A 20,938-nucleotide genomic window follows, 5' to 3' on the forward strand; every position below is an offset into this window, starting at 1 on the left:
CGCTTGCATCTATGACTCCTGATTTCTTTCCTAGGTTTTCTAGCTCCAGGGTTGTCTTCCTTTGTGATTTCTTTATTGTTTCTAGTTCCATTTTTAGATCCTGGATAGTTTTGTTCATTTCCTTCGCCTGTTTGATTGTAGTTTCCTGTAATTCTTTAAGGGATTTTTGTGTTTCTTCTTTAAGGGCTTCTAACTATTTACCTGTGTTCTCCTGTATTTCTTTAAGGGAATTATTTATGTCTTTCTTAAAGTCCTGTATCATCATCATGAGAAGTGATTTTTGGATCCAAATCTTGCCTTTCTGATTTGATGGTGTATCCAGGGCTTGCTATGGTGGAAGAATTGGGTTCTGATGATGCCAAGTAGCCTTGGTTTCTGTTGCTTATGTTCTTACGCTTGCCTCCCACCATCTGGTTATCTCTAGCGCTACCTGCCCTCACAATAACTGACTGAAGCCTGTCCTTCCTGTGATCCTGGTTGTGTCAGAACTCCTCAGAGTCAAGCTGTCACTGTGATCCTGTGATTCTGGGATCCTGGGTGTGAGGAGTCAAGCTGCCTCTGGGACCCTGAGATCCTGGTGTGACCAAGTTCCTGGGATCCTGGGCGTGTAAAAGCACTTTGCCCCACATCCTCGCCGCCATTTGTCGTCATTTAGACATCCCCCTGCTAGGTAAGGAAGGGTCTGTGGTTCTCCAGCTCTCCACCCTCAGCGTCCTTTGCCCATTTCTGGCACATGCTCAGGCGTGATTTTCACTACATGCCTCAGTTAGGTTTTGCTTGGTGTTTTCCTTATAATTACAATTGGATTTTAAGAATCATCACAACTGGGGCTGAAGAGAAAGCTTAGCGGTGAAGAGCGCTGACTGCTCTTGCAGAGGTTTGAACCCCAGCACCATGAGTTCAATTCCTAAGTTCAATTCACAGCAACCACATGGTGGCTCACAACCATCTGTAATGGGATCTGATGCCCTCTTCTGGTGTGTCTGAACACAGCTACAGTGCAGTCATATGCATAAAATAAATAAATAAATCTTTTAAAAAAACTAATCATCACAACTAATTATGAATATATGGACTACAGCATGAGGGCTTTATTTCTAGGGAGTCTAATGCCTAAGGGGGTTTCCTGTTATAATTTTTGAGACAGGGAATCACAAATGGTCCTGGTTATCCTAGAACTCACAGAGATTTGCTTATTTCTGCCTCTGGAGTGGCAGGGTTCAAGGTGGGTACTGCCACAATTGGAGTCTCTGAATTTTGAGCTTAACATTCTTGCTTGTCTCATGATTCTATACTTTGTAGCAGATAGGAGTGTGGTGTGTTGTACAGCTTTGAGAAGGGCCACAGTTAAGTTCTCAGATGGGTTGTGTTTGTATTGAGCCCTCGACAGCAGAGTATCAGGCTGACAGTGCATCAAAAACACTTGGGCCAGTGCCCAGCACACAGTGGTATGCGCGCAGGGAACTAAGAGATGAAGTCTGGTCTTCCTGTTGAGAGGCTCCAGATCTGACCCCTCACTGCCTGGTGGCTTTGAGAACATTTTGGATGAGGGAGCCAAAATAATGTAAAGAACAGGAGGATGGAGGGAGTGCTGTGAGATGCTGTGTTCAGGACGTAGTGTGGCCGTGGCACTCATAAACTCAAGGCAGCTGGTCGCCAGCCCAAGATCAAGGCAAAAGGATCATTCAACATTCCAGCAGGAAGCACTGATTGGACTCTGTCTGTTAGCAGGGTGGGGGTGGGGTTAGCATGTATATAGATAGTGTTGGCGTGCCTTGTGGGAGTGGGTGGGAGGGGGCAGATATGATTGACAAGCAATGCTTATATGTATCAAATTGTTACAGAATAAAAGATACTTCTTATAAAAATAATATAGACAAAAAAAATCCAGCCAGGCAGTGGTGGCGCACGCCTTGCATCCTAGCAGTTGGGAGGTAGAGGCAGGCAGATTTCTGAGTTTGAGGCCAACCTGGTCTATGGAGTGAGTTCCAGGACAGCCAGGGCTACACAGAGCAACCCTTGTCTTGAAAAACCAAAAAACCAAAAAACAAAAAAAAAACCTCACCCCTCCTCCATGTCCCCAGCAAGATGCAGTTGCCTTTGATGAGTCTCAAATACTGCCTAAACGCCACCTATCACCACTCAAAGGCACTTGCATATAGAATGCATATGCATGTGTGCATGCAGTACATGCTCGTGTGTGTATTTGTGGAGGCCAGATGCCAGCCGCAGGCATCACTACTCAGATGCTCTACATTTTTGAGACAGTACCCTTCATATGTAGCTCATGAAGAGGCTAGACTACCTGAAGAGCAAGACCTGGGGGGCCTCCCGGCTCTGCCTCCCCAGTGCTGGCACTACAGACCTGGACCACCAGACCCAGCTTTTGCACTCCAGGGTTCTGGAGTTCCAACCCTGGTCCTCATGCTTGCATACCAAGCACTTTACTGACCTTCTACCTTCACATGTTTAATTATATTTATTTGTGTACATGTGTGCACATGTCATAGTGCATGCATCCAGGACAGAGAACATATTTATGTGCATGTGTGCACAATTCAGGGTGCACATGTGGAGGTCGGTCCTCTCCTTCCACACTGTGTGTCCTGGGGATAGAACTGGGGTCCTCAGCCTTAGCACCAAGTGCCTTTACCCTCTGAGCAAATCTCGATGGCCCCTCCTCTTCGCAGTTTTCAGTTTCTATTCTAGAAACAACCACATTCTCGGGTGCCAAAGTCTGGATTCACCTGCTGGGGATGTTGTCACAAATCACTGCCAGGTGCTTGGACAACAAACCTGTCGCCTTATGGTTCGGGATGTTTTAAGTATAAAATACAGGTTGAGGATCCTCCTTCCTTCCTTCGGAGGCTTGAGGCTGAGATCTACCCAGGGGATTTCTCTTTCGTGGACAGATGGCTGTATTCTTGTGTCCCACTATGCTGTCTTCCCTCTGTGAGTAGCCATCTCTGTGGACTAATATCTCCTTTTCCCTAGATGGGCTGAGTTAGGGACAATCATGGTGCCCTTGCTTTGATGTGATTATCTTTGTCACTACCTTGTCTCTAGAGCCACATACATCTTTGAGACAGGAGGATCACTCCAAGTGTGCAGCCAGCCCTTGTTTGCTACATAGACAAGGCAGGACTTCAAAGCAGTATCGGTCTCAAAACAAACAAAAACATCTTTGGAGCTGGATGGGGTAGCACATTCATTCCTGTAATCCTAGGATATCGACCTACTCAGGATATCGACCTACTCAGGATATCGACCTGGCTACACAGTGAGACGATATCTCAAATTTTAAAAATAAAATAAAGCAGAATAGGAACTACTTGGGAATAGGTAGAAGAGTGGGGTCAGGGGCATGATGGAGAAGTGGTCCAAATATATTTGTAAAAATGTCATATGATGGATTGGAGATATGGCTTAGCAAGTTTGTTAGCTCGGAGGTTAAGAGCACTGGATGCTCTGTCAGAGGTCCTGAGTTCAATTCCCAGCAACCACATGGTGGCTCTCAGCCATCTGTAATGCGATCTGATGCCCTCTTCAGTCATGCAGGCATATATGCAGATAGAACACTCATATACATAAAATAAATAATAAGTTTTAAAAAAGGGAACTTGTTACTCTTGATGAAGACGCAGGTTTGATTCCCACTCACAGGGCAGTAGTGTCAGGGGTTGTGACACCTTCTTCTGACCTCTGAAGTTGCCAAGCAGGCGAGGGGTACACAGGCATGCAGTCAAAATAATCACACATAAATAAAAATGAATAAATCTAGAAATCGTTTTTTGCATAAAACCTAACCTTTTTTTGGCTTTTTTTTTTTCTTTTTTCGAGACAGGGTTTCTCTGTGTAGCACTGGCTGTCCTGGAACTCACTCTGTAGACCAGGCTGGCCTTGAACTCAGAAATCCGCCTGCCTCTGCCTCTCAGAGTGCTGGGATTACAGGCGTGCGCCACCACCTCCTGGCTAAAACCTAACTTTTATATAGTGAATCTGAATGCAAATGTGCACACACATACACACACTCACACACCAAACTGTGACCAAATGAGGCGGCATGGGACTCTGAGAGCCCCTGGTACGTGTACTTTTAGGGATGAACAAGATTTAAACTGTGGCAATGTCTGTGTTCTGAACTGTTACCTTTTCCAAGTTCTTGTCTTGGAACTTGGGTGCATGTGAACAATATCAGGAAGATAGCAGCATGCGGCCAGTGAGGGGGAACACTGGGCTTCCTTGCCCCACCCTAGAAAGCATGAGCTCCACCACAGACAGGCTCCACTTCAAGGCTGTCACATCTTCGAACTTTAATCCCAAGTCAGATGACAGTGAAGTCAGACCCGGGCTCTTCCCTGTCCCACCAGGCAGCTGTAGGACATCTCTACCCTGAGTGAATCAGTATGGACTTGGACAAAGAAAGCTCCTGAATCCTTCTGGGTCTCAGCCCTTTTGCCAGTTCACACCCATCTCTCCATCCGGTCTCTGGAAGTTTCCCCAGGGAGACCCATTTGCATATAACCTCTTCCCATCCTACCTTAAGCAACCTAAACTCATCTACCAAGAAAAAAAGTGGTGGGGGGGGGTGGCGCACGCACACACAGACACACACACACAGGTTAGAGTTTAGCATCAGGCATCTTCCTCTGTTGCTTCTGCCTTATTTTTTAAGAAGGAGGTCTCTCACTAAACCTGACCTCATTAATTGACTAAATTAGCTGGTCAGTAAGCTCCAGGGATTGTCTAATGTCTGCCTTCTCAACATTGGAACTGGCTTTTTTAAAAAAATTTATTTATTTATTTTATGTATATGAGTAAACTGTAGCTGTACAGGTGGCTATGAGCCACCATGTGATTGCTGAGATTTGAACTCATAACCTTTGGAAGAGCAGTCAGTGCTCTTAGCCACTAAGCCATCTCTCCAGCCCCCGCTGTGCTGGTTTTTAAAGTGGGATCTGGGGACTCAAACTCCAAGTCCTCAAGCACTTTACTTACGGAGCCATGCCCCACACCCCCAAAAGCACTATTCACAGAGAGAAGATGTGGGACCAAGACATTTTATGAAATGAGCCCCCCCCCCCAGAGTAGGGGAAAACAGTTTCTCTAGAAGAGAGATGAAAAGTCTTGAGGAGAAAGTTGGAAACTGAGGCAGGGTTGGCAGATGCCTCCAGATAGCAGGCCAGAGCTCTAGGTGGTTGGGCCGCCCCACCTGGGGCAGAGTGACCTCCAGGGCCAGGAAGGCAAGGTGAGCAGGAGGAAACAGACTCCCCCCAGCAGCAGGATTAGACCAGCGCCTACACCACAGCCTAAGGACCAGGAATACTCATAGGCCAGGCGTGGAGCTGGAGGGGTCTCAGGGTTGACTCCCTGCAGCAGGGCTCTAACGGAATGCCGGAACACCTCCAGGCTGACAAAGAGCAGCAGGCCTGTGCAGGAAGAAGAGAGGGAGGCTCTTAGCTCCAGTTCAGGTTTGAGGCTGTCACCTTTATCAACCAAGGAACTGAAAATTCTCTCATGCTTTTCCTTAGTCATTCAACAGTCATCTTAATTCCACAAATGGAGGGCTGGAAATATTATGTCTGTATTTAACATGCAGAACTCCCCCCCTGTGGTGTGTGTGTGTGTGTGTGTGTGTGTGTGTGTGGTGTGAAGGCCAGAGGCCAATTGCCCTTCCCAATTACTTTCCACTTTTTAACACACACACACACACACACACACACAGGTCTTGGAAGACAGATCCCACAGAGGATCCCCTGGGACTGGAGTCAGATAGCTGTGAGGAACTGAACCAGAGTCCTCTGGAAAAGCAGTCAGTGCTCTTAACCACGAAAACATCTCTCCAGCAGTAATTATCATTATTTTTAAAGGAATTGTTTGTTTCTTGGTTTGGGACAGTCTTGCTATGTAGCTCTGGCTGTTCTCCAACTCATGATCCTTGCTTTAATAGTCTGAGTGTTAAGATTATAGCTATGTGTCACAATACCTAGCTAGCTTTTTATGGGGTTGTCTCCAGTCTTTTAAAAATCACTTCAGGGAAATCCTTAGACACTTCTACCAAACAGAGAATCCATAGCAGACACCACTGACCTGGTGGCTGCCATGTTGCACCTTCTGAAACAAATACAGGAGGAGGAAAGTGGATTTCAGAACACAATATGTGTCAGGAAGAAAAAAATTAAGAGTTTGTGTGTGTGTGTGTGTGTGTGTGTGTGTGTGTGTGTGTGTCTGTCTGTCTGTCTGTCTGTAATCCCCACAGTGGTCAGAAGAAGGCAGCAGATCTTCTGGATTGGAGTTCCAGGCACTTATGAGCAAATACTTTTAACCATTGAGCAATCTCTCTAGCACCTCCAAAAAATTTAAGTAGGAATGATTGTGCATGCCTATAATCCCAGTACTAAGGCAGGAGGGTGGCCTTAACAAGGCCAGCCTGGGTGCTAATAAATTCCAGGTCAGTTATGGATATAAGAAAACAAATGACAACAAATGCAGGCAAAGTGTGTGTGTAAAATCTGGTAGCTGTTTTGAAAATCAGCATTCCAGCCGGGAGTGGTGGTGTATGCCTGTAATCCCAGCACTTGGGAGGCAGAGGTAGGCGGATTTCTAAGTTCAAGGCCAGCCTGGGTCTACAGAGTGAGTTCCAGGACAGCCAGGGCTACACAGAGAAACACTGTCTCGAAAAACCAAAATAATAATAATAAGAAGAAGAAGAAGAAAAAGAAAAAAGAAAATCAGCGTTCCTGGGTGAGATTTTTTTTAAGTAGTCTGAGCAAGCCAAGGGGAGCAAGCAGTGTTCTTCTATGACCTTGACATCAGTTCCTATCTCCTAGTTCTGACCCTGCTTCAGTTCCTGCTTTGACTTTCCTTAGTGATGGACTGTTACTTAGAAGCATGAGATCAAAGAAACCTTTCCTCCCCATGGGCGTGGTATCCTTCACAGCAATAGAACTCCTAAGACAACAACAACTCTTATTACATCATCTCTAATGATGCAGTAACACCATCGCCATCACAGCTACCACATAGACATTAACATCTAGCACCATCATCTCCAGAGTCACCACTGTTAGCATCACCATCATCACTGCAACCTATCGACGCCATGGTTTCCATTCTGACCATCACTACACCATAACCACCAACACCATCATCACTTATACTGTCATGACCACCATCACATCACCATCAGTCCCATCATAGTCACCATCATCACCACCTACCACCATCACATCACCATGACCATCATTCCCATCATAGTCACCATCATCACCACCTACCACCATGTCCATCATTCCCATCATAGTCACCATCATCACTTATACTGTCATGACCACCATCACATCACCATCAATCCCATCATAGTCACCATCATCATCACCTACCACCATGACCATGATTCCCATCATAGTCACCATCATCACCACCAACACCATGTCCATCATTCCCATCATAGTCACCATCATCACTTATACTGTCATGACCACCATCACATCACCATCAATCCCATCATAGTCACCATCATCATCACCTACCACCATGACCATGATTCCCATCATAGTCACCATCATCACCACCTACCACCATGACCATCATTCCCATCATAATCACCATCATCACTACCTATCACTATCACATCACCATCACTATCAATGCCATCATAGTTACTATCATCACCACCTACCACCATCACCATCAATGCCATCATAATCACCATCATTACCACCTACCACTATCACCATCAATGCCATCATAATCACCATCATCACCACCTACCACCATCACCATCAATGCCATCATAGTCACCATCATCACCACCTACCGCCATCACCATCACCATCAATGCCATCATAATCACCATCATCACCACCTACCACCATCACATCACCATCAATGCCATCATAGTCACCATCATCACCACCTACCACCATCACCATCAATACCATCATAATCACCATCATCACCACCTACCGCCATCACCATCACCATCACCATCAATGCCATCATAATCACCATCATCACCACCTACCACCATCACATCACCATCAATGCCATCATAGTCACCATCATCACCACCTACCGCCATCACCATCACCATCACCATCAATGCCATCATAGTCACCATCATCACCACCTACTGCCATCACCATCACTGCAATGCCATCATAGTCACCATCATTACCACCATCACCACCAATTCTATCATAATCACCTTATCACCATTACCTTACCCACATCATCACTCTCAGCACCACCATCATTACCAACACTGACACAATCCCCATCCCGACATCACCCATTGCCACTTCAACTGTCATTACCAGACTCTGGATAACTCCTATCCTTTGAGAATCAGCTTAAATGTCACCTTCTTGGGGAGCTTCTTTGATATGCACTCCCACGACAGTGTGGCTTTCACATCCGTCCTCATCACAAAAGCACATGTAATGACCAGTTGTTACCAGTCAGGGGGAAGAGCACTTGATAGCAGACTTGGCATCTTATTTGATTTAGTCTTGGATCTCTAGTGTCTCCTAGACAAAGCAAGTGCTCACAAGCACACAAGGAATAAAGGAGTGAAGCTTATATAATTAACGGGTTTTCTAATCACTGCATCTGGCTCAACAACGAAGCCTAGATAATATAAGGAATGGCAGCCATGATTCGGGGTACACCTAGCTAGCACCTAGGTAGGACATAACACATGATCTCCAGTTAAGCATTCATGCTAATCCTACAAAGACCTCACAGGAACAAAGGTTCCAGAATTCAATGATGCAGTTCAGTGAAAAAAAAAGAGATCAAGAGAGCTTAGCATCAACCCTTGCCCCTGGGTGGCTACCTGCACAAGACATACAGGAGATTGGACAACCAACAATCCATCATGGAAGGGAGATATATATAGACAATTAATGGCTTCTGGCCAAGGAGAGATGCATTCCTCAGTGATGTAGCCACTGGGGAGTTGCCTTAGGTTAAGTAAATAACCCTTGAAGCTGGAGAGATGGCTCAGCAGTTAAGAGCACTGACTGCTGCTCCAGAAGTCCTGAGTTCAATTCCCAGTAACATGTGGTAGCTCACAACCATCTGTAATGAGATCTGATACCCAATTCTGGTTTGTCTGAAAATAAATAAACCTAAAAAAAAAAGGAAATTACCCTTTACCCACACAGGTAACCCTAATTTAATGCAGCAGGGAACAAAAAAGCAATGTAGAAAGGGGTGGGACTTGTTGGAAATAAGTGGGGGTGGGAATACGAATAGGATATCGTATGGATATGTGTTTGTGTATATATGTATGACTGTAAATCTGTGAACAATTTAAAAAAAAAAATCCAGGGCTGCCATTTTTGCCTGAGTGGCTATGAGAAGTCACTTGACTTTTCTGAACCTCGGTACTCTTATCGACAAAATGTTAACTCGTAATCTTTGGGCCTGGAGAGGTGGCTGGGTGGGTAAGAGCGCTTGCTGCTAGGGCAGAGAACACAGGCTGGGTTCCCGGCACTCACATGTGAGCTCAGAACCATCCGTAACCCCAGTTCCTGGGATCCCAGGGCCCTTTTCTGAACTCCCCAGGAATGGACATACATGCAAAAAAAGCATCTCTACATCCACATAAATAAATAAATAAATAAATACATATGTAAACAAACAAACAAACAAATAAATGGGTCTGGAGAGATGGCTCAGCTGTTAAGTGTACTGGCTATTCTTCCAGAGTACCTGGGTTCAAATCCCATTATCAATACTCCAAGAGCTGACACCCTCACACAAACATGCATGCAGGCAAAACACCAATTGAAAATAATAAAATAATGGCAACTTTTAGCTAGTCCACTCACTGTAATGCTTTGAGCTAGATGTAAACTAAACTGAAGCCTTTGTTATTACTGAGGTCTACATGTCACAAGATATGTCTTTTTTTTTCCTGGATCCTCACCTACAAGAATATAATACAGTACCTGCAGACTCCCAGTCCAAAACTCAAAGACCTTCTGTGATGGGTTGAATAGGTTTGGCCCCCATAGGTTCATGAGTTGAATGCTTGGCCCCAGGGAGTTGCATTTTGAGGAGACTTGGCCTTACTGGAGGAAGTGTGTCACTGTGGGCGTAAGCTTTGAAGTCTCCTATGCTCAGGCTCCGCCCAGTGTGGAACAGTCTCCTCCCCTTCCCCCCCTCCCGCTGCCTTCAGATCGAGATGTAGAACTCTTGGCCCCTCCAGCACTCGAGGCTGCCATGCTTCCTGTCGTGATGGTTACAGACTGAGCCTTTGAATCAAATGTTTTCTTTCTAAGTGTTGCCTTAGTGATGTTGACTTCTCACAGCAATAGGACACTAAGACACCTTCTGAATGGCTTGAGACTCTCTCCCTTCAGAGACCCACTCGATCCACGAGCTTCCTTGACCTCCAGCATGCAATAGTGCTTAAAGTCCTGCCTGAGGCTCCTACGATACACCAGTGTTGGAGATTCCAGGCCAGATCTAAACGAGCGTGTGGAAAGAATGCAAACGTCATGAAACAACAAGCTTAGCATGTTCCTAGCTTTCAGATTTTACATGGACTTGCTCCAGTTCCCGGCATGCAACAGTCCCTGGAGATCGCCTCCCCCCCCCCCCAACATGAAGCAGTCCTTGGTGGTCCCATGTCCAAACCTAAATAGTATTCGGAGACAGTCTCCGCCTCTGGCAACAACAGGATTTGGAATTTCATCTTTGAGCCTACAACAGCCCTTGAACTGCCCTCTCCTCTCCTCCCAGCATAGTGGAGATCCCATTCTCAGTGTGTAAAGATTCTTGGCACTCACAGCTCCAAATCTAAAATAGCATTAAGTCTAAATAAACCTTGCCAGAAAAGTCCTTGGAATTCTTCCACCTCTGAATATACTAGAACCTTCAGGTTTCTCCTCATTCCCAACATGCTTGGAGATGCTACTTCCCAGCATGCAACATTATGTAGCATTCTCCCTGCTCAACACTCAAATATGTGTGGAGCTCCTAACTTCCAGCATGCAACAGTTGGTAGCGATCCCTGCAACAGTCTGCAGAGATCCACCTCCCAGCATGCAATAGGGTCTTTCCACTTCTGAGCACATAACTGTGTGTGTGGTCCCACCTCCCAGCATGCAGCAGTGTGTAGAGATCTCACCTCCCAGCATGCAATAGGGTCTTTCCACTTCTGAGCACATAACTGTGTGTGGTCCCACCTCCCAGCATGCAGCAGTGTGTAGAGATCTCACCTCCCAGCATGCAATGTCTTTGGCCTCCACACACTCAGCCCTCACCTGAGAGGCCAAAGCAGACAGCTCCCAAGCGGAGCAGGAACTCTGCACCTTTACTGAGTACCATGATGACACAGAGGCAGCCCAAGGCCATGGCTGTCAGGCCCAGCACAGCTATCACGGCAGCTGCCAGGTTTACCTCTGCAAGGAGGGGCCAAGGAAAAGGTAGAGAACATGGGAATAGGAGAATAGACAGCACTCCTCTGTAAGAACCAGAACCAGAACCAGAAAGACGGAAGCCTTTAAAGTCCTCCTGAGAGTGTGTTACATTGTTGAAGGAATGGAGACCCGGAAGGGTCCATTAGTTACTTGGCTCAAGGTAGAGCACAGAGGGGATGAGGCCAGGTCAGGGATACTGGGATAGCCAGATGGTGCTTATCCTTTGGTCGTCACTGGGTTACAGATGATGAAGTTGAGGGAACAGAGACAAAGGTGAGTTATTATCTTCTAACTATCTAGGTTGTAATTCTCACCAACTACTCTCCAGCTGGAAAATCCTGGTAAGGTCCTACACCCCTGTCAATCTTAGGCTCTGGAAAATCCCTGGGAAAATCACGATTTGAAGTGCTTGGTGTGGTACTCAGAACACAGTAGGTGGTCCACGTGATTTTACCAAAGGTGCACAGAGACCTGACCCAGCCCACATGAGAAAAGAAGGTAAAAGATAAGGAGCACTGGTATACACCTGGACTCCCATGTTTAGCTGCTTTGCCTCATTAAATCCTTATTTAAAAAATAAAACAAAGAATAAGAGCCGTAGAATGATCCCAGTTCCTTTATGGAGACCCTGGGGCACTGGAGTGATGTCCAAGAAGCTAGACTTAGGGTAGAAAAGTCCTCAGAGTTGCAGTACTGAGTACAGTAGTATCTACTAGACATCATTTTAAGTTCACTTAAGTTAAAATTAAAAATGCATCTCCTCCCATTACACCAGTCATCTTCTGTGTACTAGGCTGTCACATGTGGCTGGAGGCCATCATATGGGCCAGTGTATACATGTAACATTTTCATTTTTCACGTACAATTTTGTAGATTCAGAATTATTTGGGTTGGGATCTTGCCTCTGCTCTTCTGTGGGGAAAGTAATTCTCTTAACCATTTCTGACTTGTTTTCTCCCCTGAATGATGGAACTGGAGTCCAAGACTTGCTGGCTTGTAGCAAGGGCTAGAACTGTGCAAACAGACTCTGGGTGCTGGATTTTGCTTACAGAGAGGAAGTCTGATTTGCCCAAGCCACACAGCACAGGCGGAGTTGATGGCCAGTGGGTTAGGCACAAGCTCTGATGATCGTTGTCCACATTCTTAACCTACCATCATCTTCCAAATACGAGACAATCACAGAAGCTGAACCCATCCTGAGCACAACGCTACCCATCACTCCTTCAGAGCAGTCATCCTACCCCCCCCCCCGCCCTCCCGTGTCACCGTAGGAGATGTCCTCACCTTTCTTGGTGGTTCGATGGAAGATGTGCGCATTTTCCCCCGTGGTGAAGAATTTGAAGTAGGTGCAGTTTGCTTCTGTGGGGTGCAGGGGGATAAAAAACAACAGGGAGAGGTGATGACATGAAATTTTGTGTAAGCTCAAGGCTGGATATTTCCCAGACACTACAGGGAACTAAAAATAAAGTATTAGTATGGCTGACACATAGAGGAGAGGAGAAAAATCAGGCTGGCAAGGTGGTTTAGCATGTTGCTAAACCTGATGACCTGAGTTCAGTCCTTGGAACCCACGTGGTAGAAGACTCCTGTGGGTCTCTCTCTCTCTCTCTCTCTCTCTCTCTCTCACACACACACACACACACACACACACACGCACACGTGCGCGCGCGCGCGCACACACACACACACACGTGTGCACACACACACGTGTGCACACACACATTGTGAGAGGGGAATAAATTAAATGTACAAAGGTGGGAAATGACACTGAAGTAGAAATACACTTGCCACATCACTGATGTCCGGAGACAGGTTTTAATCTCAAGCCCTTCGAGCTAAGTCTTTGACACAAGGGAACCATTAACCTCTCTGGCCCTTCGCTTCTTCCTCTTTAAATGAACTGATAATCTCTCTCCTGGCTCTTTCATGTGAATCTGAGAAGCAAGTGGATTGAAAATGAGTTATCATTTTATTCAACAAAGGACACCAAGATGCAGGTCCTAGGAGGCTAAGAGACTCGGGAAAGATTCCTCTCCTATGCTACATACACAAAGGGCTCCTGCAGATTAGCAAGGGGAGAGAGAAGTAACCCTATTGAAACACAGGCAAAGGATATGAATAGTTATTCACAGGAGGGCAAGTGTGGATAGTTCACAAGTACATGAAGAGAGACTCTGCTGCAGCAGGAGTCAGAGAAATGGAACTTGAACCAGCAGGGAGAAGCCACTTCAGATCAACTAGATGGGCAAATATTGAAAGGGCGATATCAAGCATTGGAAGGATAAGAGGAAGCAGCTGGGAGTGTAAACTCTCACTAGTCTATTTGTGAAGGACTCTGACATACTTAGAAAATGAAATACAGGTGTACAGCAGGCGAAAACGGTTCCGTCATCAGTGGGCTGTGTGTATGACTGAGGCACAGCAAGAATATGTCACCTTGCAGCTGGGGAGGTGGCTCAGTGCTTAAGAGCACACACACCACCCTTGCTGAGGGCCTGGGTTAGGGTCCTGGTACCCCTATGTGGTGGCTTACAATAGCAGCTCAGTGCTAGAGAATCTAATGCCCTTTTCTGGACTCTGTGGGTATCTGCACACACCGTCCCCACATATGCACATAATTCAAAAGTAGAAATCAAACAAGCCAAGGCTTTGTCAAAGAGCAGCCATCATAATCTATCTGCATAAGCACACACTTTGAGTCTCAAGATGAGTTGTCCTTAACATGCATCTCTCAGAAGACATCTCTAGGGCTAGTGAGATGGCTCAGAGGTTAAGAGCACTGATCGTTCTTCCGAAGGTCCTGAGTTCAAATCCCGGCAACCACATGGTGGCTCACAATCATCCACAACAAGATCTGACTCCCTCTTCTGGAGTGTCTGAAGACAGCTACAGTGTACTTCCATATAATAAAGATTCTAAGTCAACTTAGAATAGTTAAAAAAAAAAAAAGAAGACATCTTTATCACTAAGTGACATATGTCTGTGTGTCTATGCCATATGACACAATAATTTTACTTCTGGATATTCCAAGAAGAAAAAAGCACATATAGGACTATAGATGTGGTTGTTCTCTGTGGCACTGTTTACTGAGCTGGAGTAGGAATTAATCTTGTGTCCATCTCTTGGGCAATAGACAGTTGAGACAGATACTCTAATGGACATCTTTACAGCATAAAGTCACCATGAATTACAAAAGCATAAAGCAAATGATAGAGATTTAGAAATCGCAGTGTTGGGCTGGAGAGCTGGCTCAGCAGGTAAGAGCACTGACTGCTCTTCCAGAGGTCCTGAGTTCAAATCCCAGCAACCACTCGGTGGCTCTCATCCATCCGTAATGAGATCTGACACCATTTTCTGGTGTGTCTGAAGACAGCTACAGTGCACTCACACATATAAAATAAATAAATCTTTAAAAAAAACCTACAATGTCGAGCAAGAAAAATTACATTGAAAATAGTATAAAAATTTGCATGATACCTTTTTTCTAATCAAAACACACCTATATAAACTCAAACTCTATATATTTCCAAGTCAAAACATTTGTGCGTGGATACAATGTCAACCATATTAGAGGACTGAAATAAGAAAGGGTTTTGTTATTGCTGCTGCTGTTTGTTTGTTTAGAGACAGGGTCTCCCCGTGTAAGCCCTAGCTATCCTGGAACCGGCTTCAAATTGACAGAATCTTCCGGCTTCTGCTTCCCAAATGCTAGGATTACAGGTTATTATCACCATGCATAAATTGGGAAATCGTTTCTAAAATAGGGAGATGTGGTACCAGTAGGGGCTACATAAGATCTTGTCTTTAAAACGAAAAATTTTAAAGACAGAGCATAAGAAGGACCTCGCGGAAGCTTACGATATCCTTTTTGTAAACATAGGTAAGATTCACTAAATGCCTTTGCTAATTGAGATGTGAGAACGCTTAAAGTTAAACAACAGAATGCTCTAACTTCCTAAGACAGGGTTTTACATATCCTAGGCTGACTTCGAACTTGTCATGAAGCTAAGGATAGCCTTGAACTTCTGACCCTCCTGCCTCCACCTCCCAAGTGCTAGGACTACAGGTGTACCCCCCTCCCATGTCTGTGTTATGTGGTGCTGGGATCAGACTCAGGGCAAGCACTCTTCCAATTACCTACATCCTGACTCCTAAAGTGTATTCTAGAGTGACCTATTCTTTTATTCTATGCATGGGGAAACTGAAATACCAAAGGGGGGGGGGGCACAGAACCACAGGTTAGCAGAACCTCAGAGGGCAGAGAACATCAGAAAGGGAGCCAGACACTTTGGAGAAGCCAAAATGGCTAAATCTATGTCAAGCAATGATATGGGGCATGCCTGATACCAGCTCAGGGAAGAAGGGTTTGCAGTTTCTAGGCCAGAGCAGCTGCAAGAGTACAGAGCAGTCTGTCCTACCGCACCAAGAGGCAAGGGCGCCTCCCTCCCGTGGAAGAAAGGTGCTCTTTGCAGACACTCATAGGGGATACAGTCTATAGCCATGAGAGAACTACGAGTCCCTTCTGGGGCTGGGTGTGGTGTCTGGCATCTCATTTGACTGCTGGCAACAGGATTTTATGTCCATGTGCCCAGGAGGATGGGGCACACCACTTGGGAAACAACAGGGCGAGTCTCTCTCTCATAGCCAAGGAACACAATGGCTTTCTTTCTTTCTTTCTTTCTTTCTTTCTTTCTTTCTTTCTTTCTTTCTTTCTTTCTTTCTTTCTTTCTTTCTTTCTTTCTTTCTTTCTTTCTTTCTTTCTTTCTTTCTTTCTTTCTTTCTTTCTTTCTTTCTTTCTTTCTTTCTTTCTTTCTTTCTTTCCTTCCTTCCTTCCTTCCTTCCTTCCTTCCTTCCTTCCTTCTTTTTCTTTCTTTCTTTTTTTTGGATTTGGTTTTTTCAAGACAGGGTTTCTCTGTGTAGCCCTGGCTGTCCTGGAGCTCACTCTGTAGACCAGGCTGGCCTTGAACTCAGAAATCCGCCTGCCTCTGCCTCCCAAGTGCTGGGATTACAGGTGTGCGTCAGTACCACCCGGCAAGGACTTTCTTTTAATGTTTAAAGGAAGTTATTTCTTTGAGACAGTGGAGCTCAGGATAGGTCCTTTGATAACACAGAATTATGGGGAGCTGGTAATAGCCTTGGAAAGGTAAAGCCCTCATTTAAAAAAAAAAAAGAGGCCGGGTGGTGGTGGCACATGCCTGTAATCCCAGCACTCTGGGAGGCAGAGGCAGGCGGATTTCTGAGTTCGAGGCCAGCCTGGTCTACAGAGTGAGTTCCAGGACAGCCAGGGCTATACAGAGAAACCCTGTCTTGAAAAAAACCAAATCCAAAAAAAAAAAAAAAAAAAAAAAAAGATTTATTTACTTTATTTATGTGAGTACACTGTCGCTGCCTTCAGCCACACCAGAAGAGGGCATCAGATCCCATTACAGGTGGTTGTGAGCCACCATACGGTTCTCCGGAATTGAACTCAGGATCTTGGGGAGAGCAGTCAGTGCTCTTAACCACTGAGCCATCTCTCCAACCCAAGTCCTCTTGTTTTGTTTCTGATACAAGGTATTATGCAGCCGAGCTGGATCTGTACTCCTGGTCTTCCTCGTGAGTGCTGATGTGTGCCACCGTGGTGACATCCTTTCTGACAGGTAGAGGGAGGAGAAAGGGAGGTACATAGGAAAGTGGCAGAGGACAGTCTCTCTCAAAGACGGAGGGCCTCTGAGGCCTTCTTAAGCACCAGTTACATGAGGTAAAGCATAACTCTTAGGAACAGAGACGCCGGAGAGTCAGACCCCATAGAGCTATCCTAAGGCATAAATTGGGAGCAAAGAGTTGTTGCTCCTTATTTTTCTCCCCCGTAGAACAGGTGTGGAGGTAATCCATCACTAAGCTGTGCTCCAGTCCCTCACTGGGGAATTCTAGACAGGTGCTCTGAGCCACACCCCCAACCCCTCACTGGGGGGGGGGCTCTAGGCAGGGGCTCTATCCCTGAACCACGCCCACAGCCTCTCACTGGGGGATTCTAGGCAGGGCTCTACCCCTGAGCCACGCCCCCAGCCCCTCACTGGGGGATTCTAGGCAGGGCTCTACCCCTGAGCCACCCCCCCAGCCCCTCACTGGGGGATTCTAGGCAGGGGCTCTACCACTGAGCCTCGCCCCAGCTCCTCTCTGAGGGATTTTAGGTAGGTGCTCTACCACTGAGATATGCCCTCAGCTCAGGTTTTGATTTTTTAGAGAGGATCTCCCAGAGTCGCCCAGGCTGTCTCTGAACTCCCTCTGTAACCCAGGCTGCCCTTGAACTCACAGCCCCTCCTGCCTCAGCCTCCTGAACACCTATGGTTACCGAACTGCACCACCAGACCCAACTAGCATCCATGTTTGTTTTGTTATCTCATTTTGCAGAGGCTTGGGATCATCTTGACTGAAGTCCCAAACAGTGACAAACAGCAGAAAGGAACTGTTTAAGGTTCAGGACAGACAGCCGATCCGGACAGACAGGCAGTGCAAGCCACAGACAGCGAAGGCATTCCACTTAGCTAGCAAAGGCTTAGGACATCCTATTTTGGGTTCTGTATCACAGCTAAAAAAGCAGGGATTGGGGAATGGAGAAATCCATCCAGAGCCCAGAGGTGGTGAAGGATATTCCTGGAGGGGTCCTGAGAATAGTGGGTACGTGTTGGAGAGCAGCACGGCAAAGATCTCACCAATCCAATGCTAACCAAAGTGGATTTGATGGATGTCAAAAACTGTCCTTGAGTCAAAAGAGGTAAAATAAACACGTTCCCAGGGGAGGGTAGAATATCCCGCTGAGCACAGGGCAGAGCGTGTTTTGTCGGAAAGTAAGAAGCACAGCTGAGAGCAAAAGAACCGCCTTGTGGGGTAATGAAGGGCGCTGAGTGTCTGTAGAGTAAGGGGCAAGGGTTGTAACATCTTCCCCGACCATGTCAAGGCGAGGGGTCCTGGAAACAAACGATTCTAAGGAGGTACAGAGTGCACCCAGAACTGTGAGAAGCACCTGGTGAGAACTTCATTTGATTGTATCCGAAAACAGGGAACCAGCACAGATTTTTTTTTTTTACTTCCAGGTGGGCGTAGGGTGGTCTGTCTCCACAGAGGCACACAGAATGGAAATGTGGGATGTCTCCAGGCTTCTAGTTAAGGGCACAGGCTGTCTGTGGGTGCATGGCTGTCTGGTGGGGAATTCAGGCAGTTCTAAGGGATACGGATCGGCGGGGGTGTACGCAGGCTGTTCGCAGGGTACCAGCTGGGTCTGGAAACACAGGCTGGATCTAGGGGTACAGGCTGGTCTGGGGCATAGGTCATAACTAGAAGACAAACTTTAAGAAACAAGTTTCTTTAGGGGATATGCTAATTAGGGAGATGAACTGTGCCTGAACATCTCTCATTCTCCCCACCCCCTTTCTCTCCAGTTTCTGTGAGCACAGGTTGATTTGGGCACAAACATTCTTGGGGATAAGACTTTCTTTTTCCTAGACCCAGGTTACCCCAGACAAAAGTTTCTTTCTCCCTGGCTGTGGGGCACAGACCTGGGCACAGAACACAGCCTCTCACCTCCGGGCAGCTCAGCTGGGCCACAGGTCTCCCTGCCCGCGGGCACATCCGCCTGCCACAGTCGCTTGATGCACACCTTCCACAGCCCCAAATGGGCGGCCTCACAGACGGCACTGCCGTTGGACTTGTACGTGTTGAGTTCCACCCAGAACTCGGTGCCCACAGCCAGCACAGCCAGAGTGGCACCCACGATCACCACCAGCAAGCCCAGCTTGATCTTGCCCTCTCGCTCCGGAGTCAGGCCGAGATTCTGCTGTTCTTGGGCACGGCGCCGGCCCACGGCTGTCCGGCGTCGGTCTTCCTCTTGCATGAAGAAGTTAGACCACATCATGATGATGGGATCGGCTGGGGCTCAGGAGAGCTTCAAGGAGTCAGAAAGACCTGTGCAGAGAGGCCTAAGGGGCAGGGAGCAGGGCCTGGACTTTCAAAAGAAGTAGTGGGCTGTGTCAACTAGATTGGGAATGAGAAAAAGCTGAACCCCAAATGCAAGAGTGGAAGCCTTTGACCCCGAGGAGAGAAACAAACTAACTATATTCTTGGCCTAAGGATGCCACCAGGGCTTGTGCACAGGAACTTTGCACAGGTGAGGCCTAGAGAAAAAGCTAGACTGCTCTGAGGTTTACCCAGGAGGACTTAGGAGGCCAAGGGGAAAGACTTGCTCAGTCTCCGAAGGCTGCCGATGGGGTCTCCTGTAAGCCTCGGACTTGTCTCTAAGACAGGAGCTGAGCTCTTCCGTGTATTTGAAAGACAGTTTAGGCTTCTTCAGGCTCAGAATTTGAGAAAGGAGGAATCAGAACCCTTTTGGGCTGGCTATACAAGAGTTAGAATTGGGATTTCACTGGTAAAGTTAGAAATCCTTCCAAGTCTCAGAGAGGCAAGGGGAAGCCTCCAGTATTCACAGCAAATCTGGGACCCCACTGGAATTTGAGGGGGTCTGGGTGAGTCAGGGACTACTCAGAAAAGAGCCCACGTCTCCCACAGTGGCTGAGAATCACAGTGAGGTCCAAAAAAAAAGAGGCTGGGGGACGCTCTGAGGGCCCAGGAGAAAAACTTGTAGTCAGGACAGGGCTCAGACCAAGGTACTGTGGTCCACACTCTGGCTCAGAAAACCAAGGCAAAATACCCTGTGCGTGTGGGGGGAGGGGGGGGACACAGGATTTGGTAAGGGACTCTCAGTCAGTCTGTCTGCAGTCACTCGGCTCCCCCTCCCCCGGGCTCCCAAGGCCTGCTCGGCCAGGATCGCTCCAGACTCAGCTCAGGGTCCCGCGCTGCCTCTGGGCTTCCCACCCGGGTCTCCCGGGCTCTCCTGCCTCTGCGCGTCGCCGGCCCCAGCTCCGCGTTGCCTCCGAAGCGTCCGACTTTGCTCTCCTCCACCCAGTCAGCCCTCCGGACCTGCTGCGCTCGCTCCCAGCCTCGCCCCATCCACCCACCCCCTCACCCCACCGGCTATTTCGGGCTTGACCCGTAAATAACACCCGCACCTGTCGCAGGCGCCTGTTGCCATAGGGACCCGGGTATTTTAAGGGGACAAGGGGAGGGGGAGGGAGGCCTCTTGGAAGGAGGGGCTGGGGGCCGGGTCTTCAACTGGCCGAACGTAGGGACATTTGTTTCCCCGGAGTTCCCCGGGACCGAGCTGCAAAGTCCATACTCCAAAATCTGGATCTCCCAGAGCCAGTGAAGTACAGAGAACTTGTGTGTCTGCCCTGAGCAGTTCAGGCTGGAAGCTCCCAGGCTGGACTGCTGGATTCTGAGGTCCAGAGGAAGAAATACTGGAGGTGGGGGCGGGGTGGATTCTTGAGTCTGAAGGTGGGGTCTGAAGTACGGGGGTTCTGGGTTTGGAGGAGGTAGGCTTGCTCTGGATTCTTAGAGTCTGAGGGAGGAGAACCCGGGTATGGACTTTCAGGGTTTCAGGGAGAAGGGCTGAACTCCTAGGTATGTGG

The 20,938-nt window shown here is 47.3% G+C and overlaps 1 protein-coding gene across 1 annotated transcript; it reads right to left on the reverse strand.

Annotated features, from left to right (window-relative positions):
* Positions 1 to 5,098: 5,098 nt before the first annotated feature.
* On the reverse strand, positions 5,099 to 20,312 carry Cacng6 (calcium voltage-gated channel auxiliary subunit gamma 6). The gene is made up of 3 exons (XM_052180468.1): positions 18,999 to 20,312; positions 12,720 to 12,794; positions 5,099 to 5,429 (listed from the first exon to the last, which is right to left on the reverse strand). Exons 1-3 carry the CDS (start codon positions 19,327 to 19,329, stop codon positions 5,191 to 5,193), a joined length of 645 nt encoding a protein of 214 aa, XP_052036428.1. The 5' UTR covers positions 19,330 to 20,312; the 3' UTR covers positions 5,099 to 5,190.
* Positions 20,313 to 20,938: the final 626 nt, after the last annotated feature.

The sequence above is a fragment of the Apodemus sylvaticus genome, chromosome 1 (assembly GCF_947179515.1).
Source record: "Apodemus sylvaticus chromosome 1, mApoSyl1.1, whole genome shotgun sequence".
NCBI lineage: Eukaryota > Metazoa > Chordata > Mammalia > Rodentia > Muridae > Apodemus > Apodemus sylvaticus.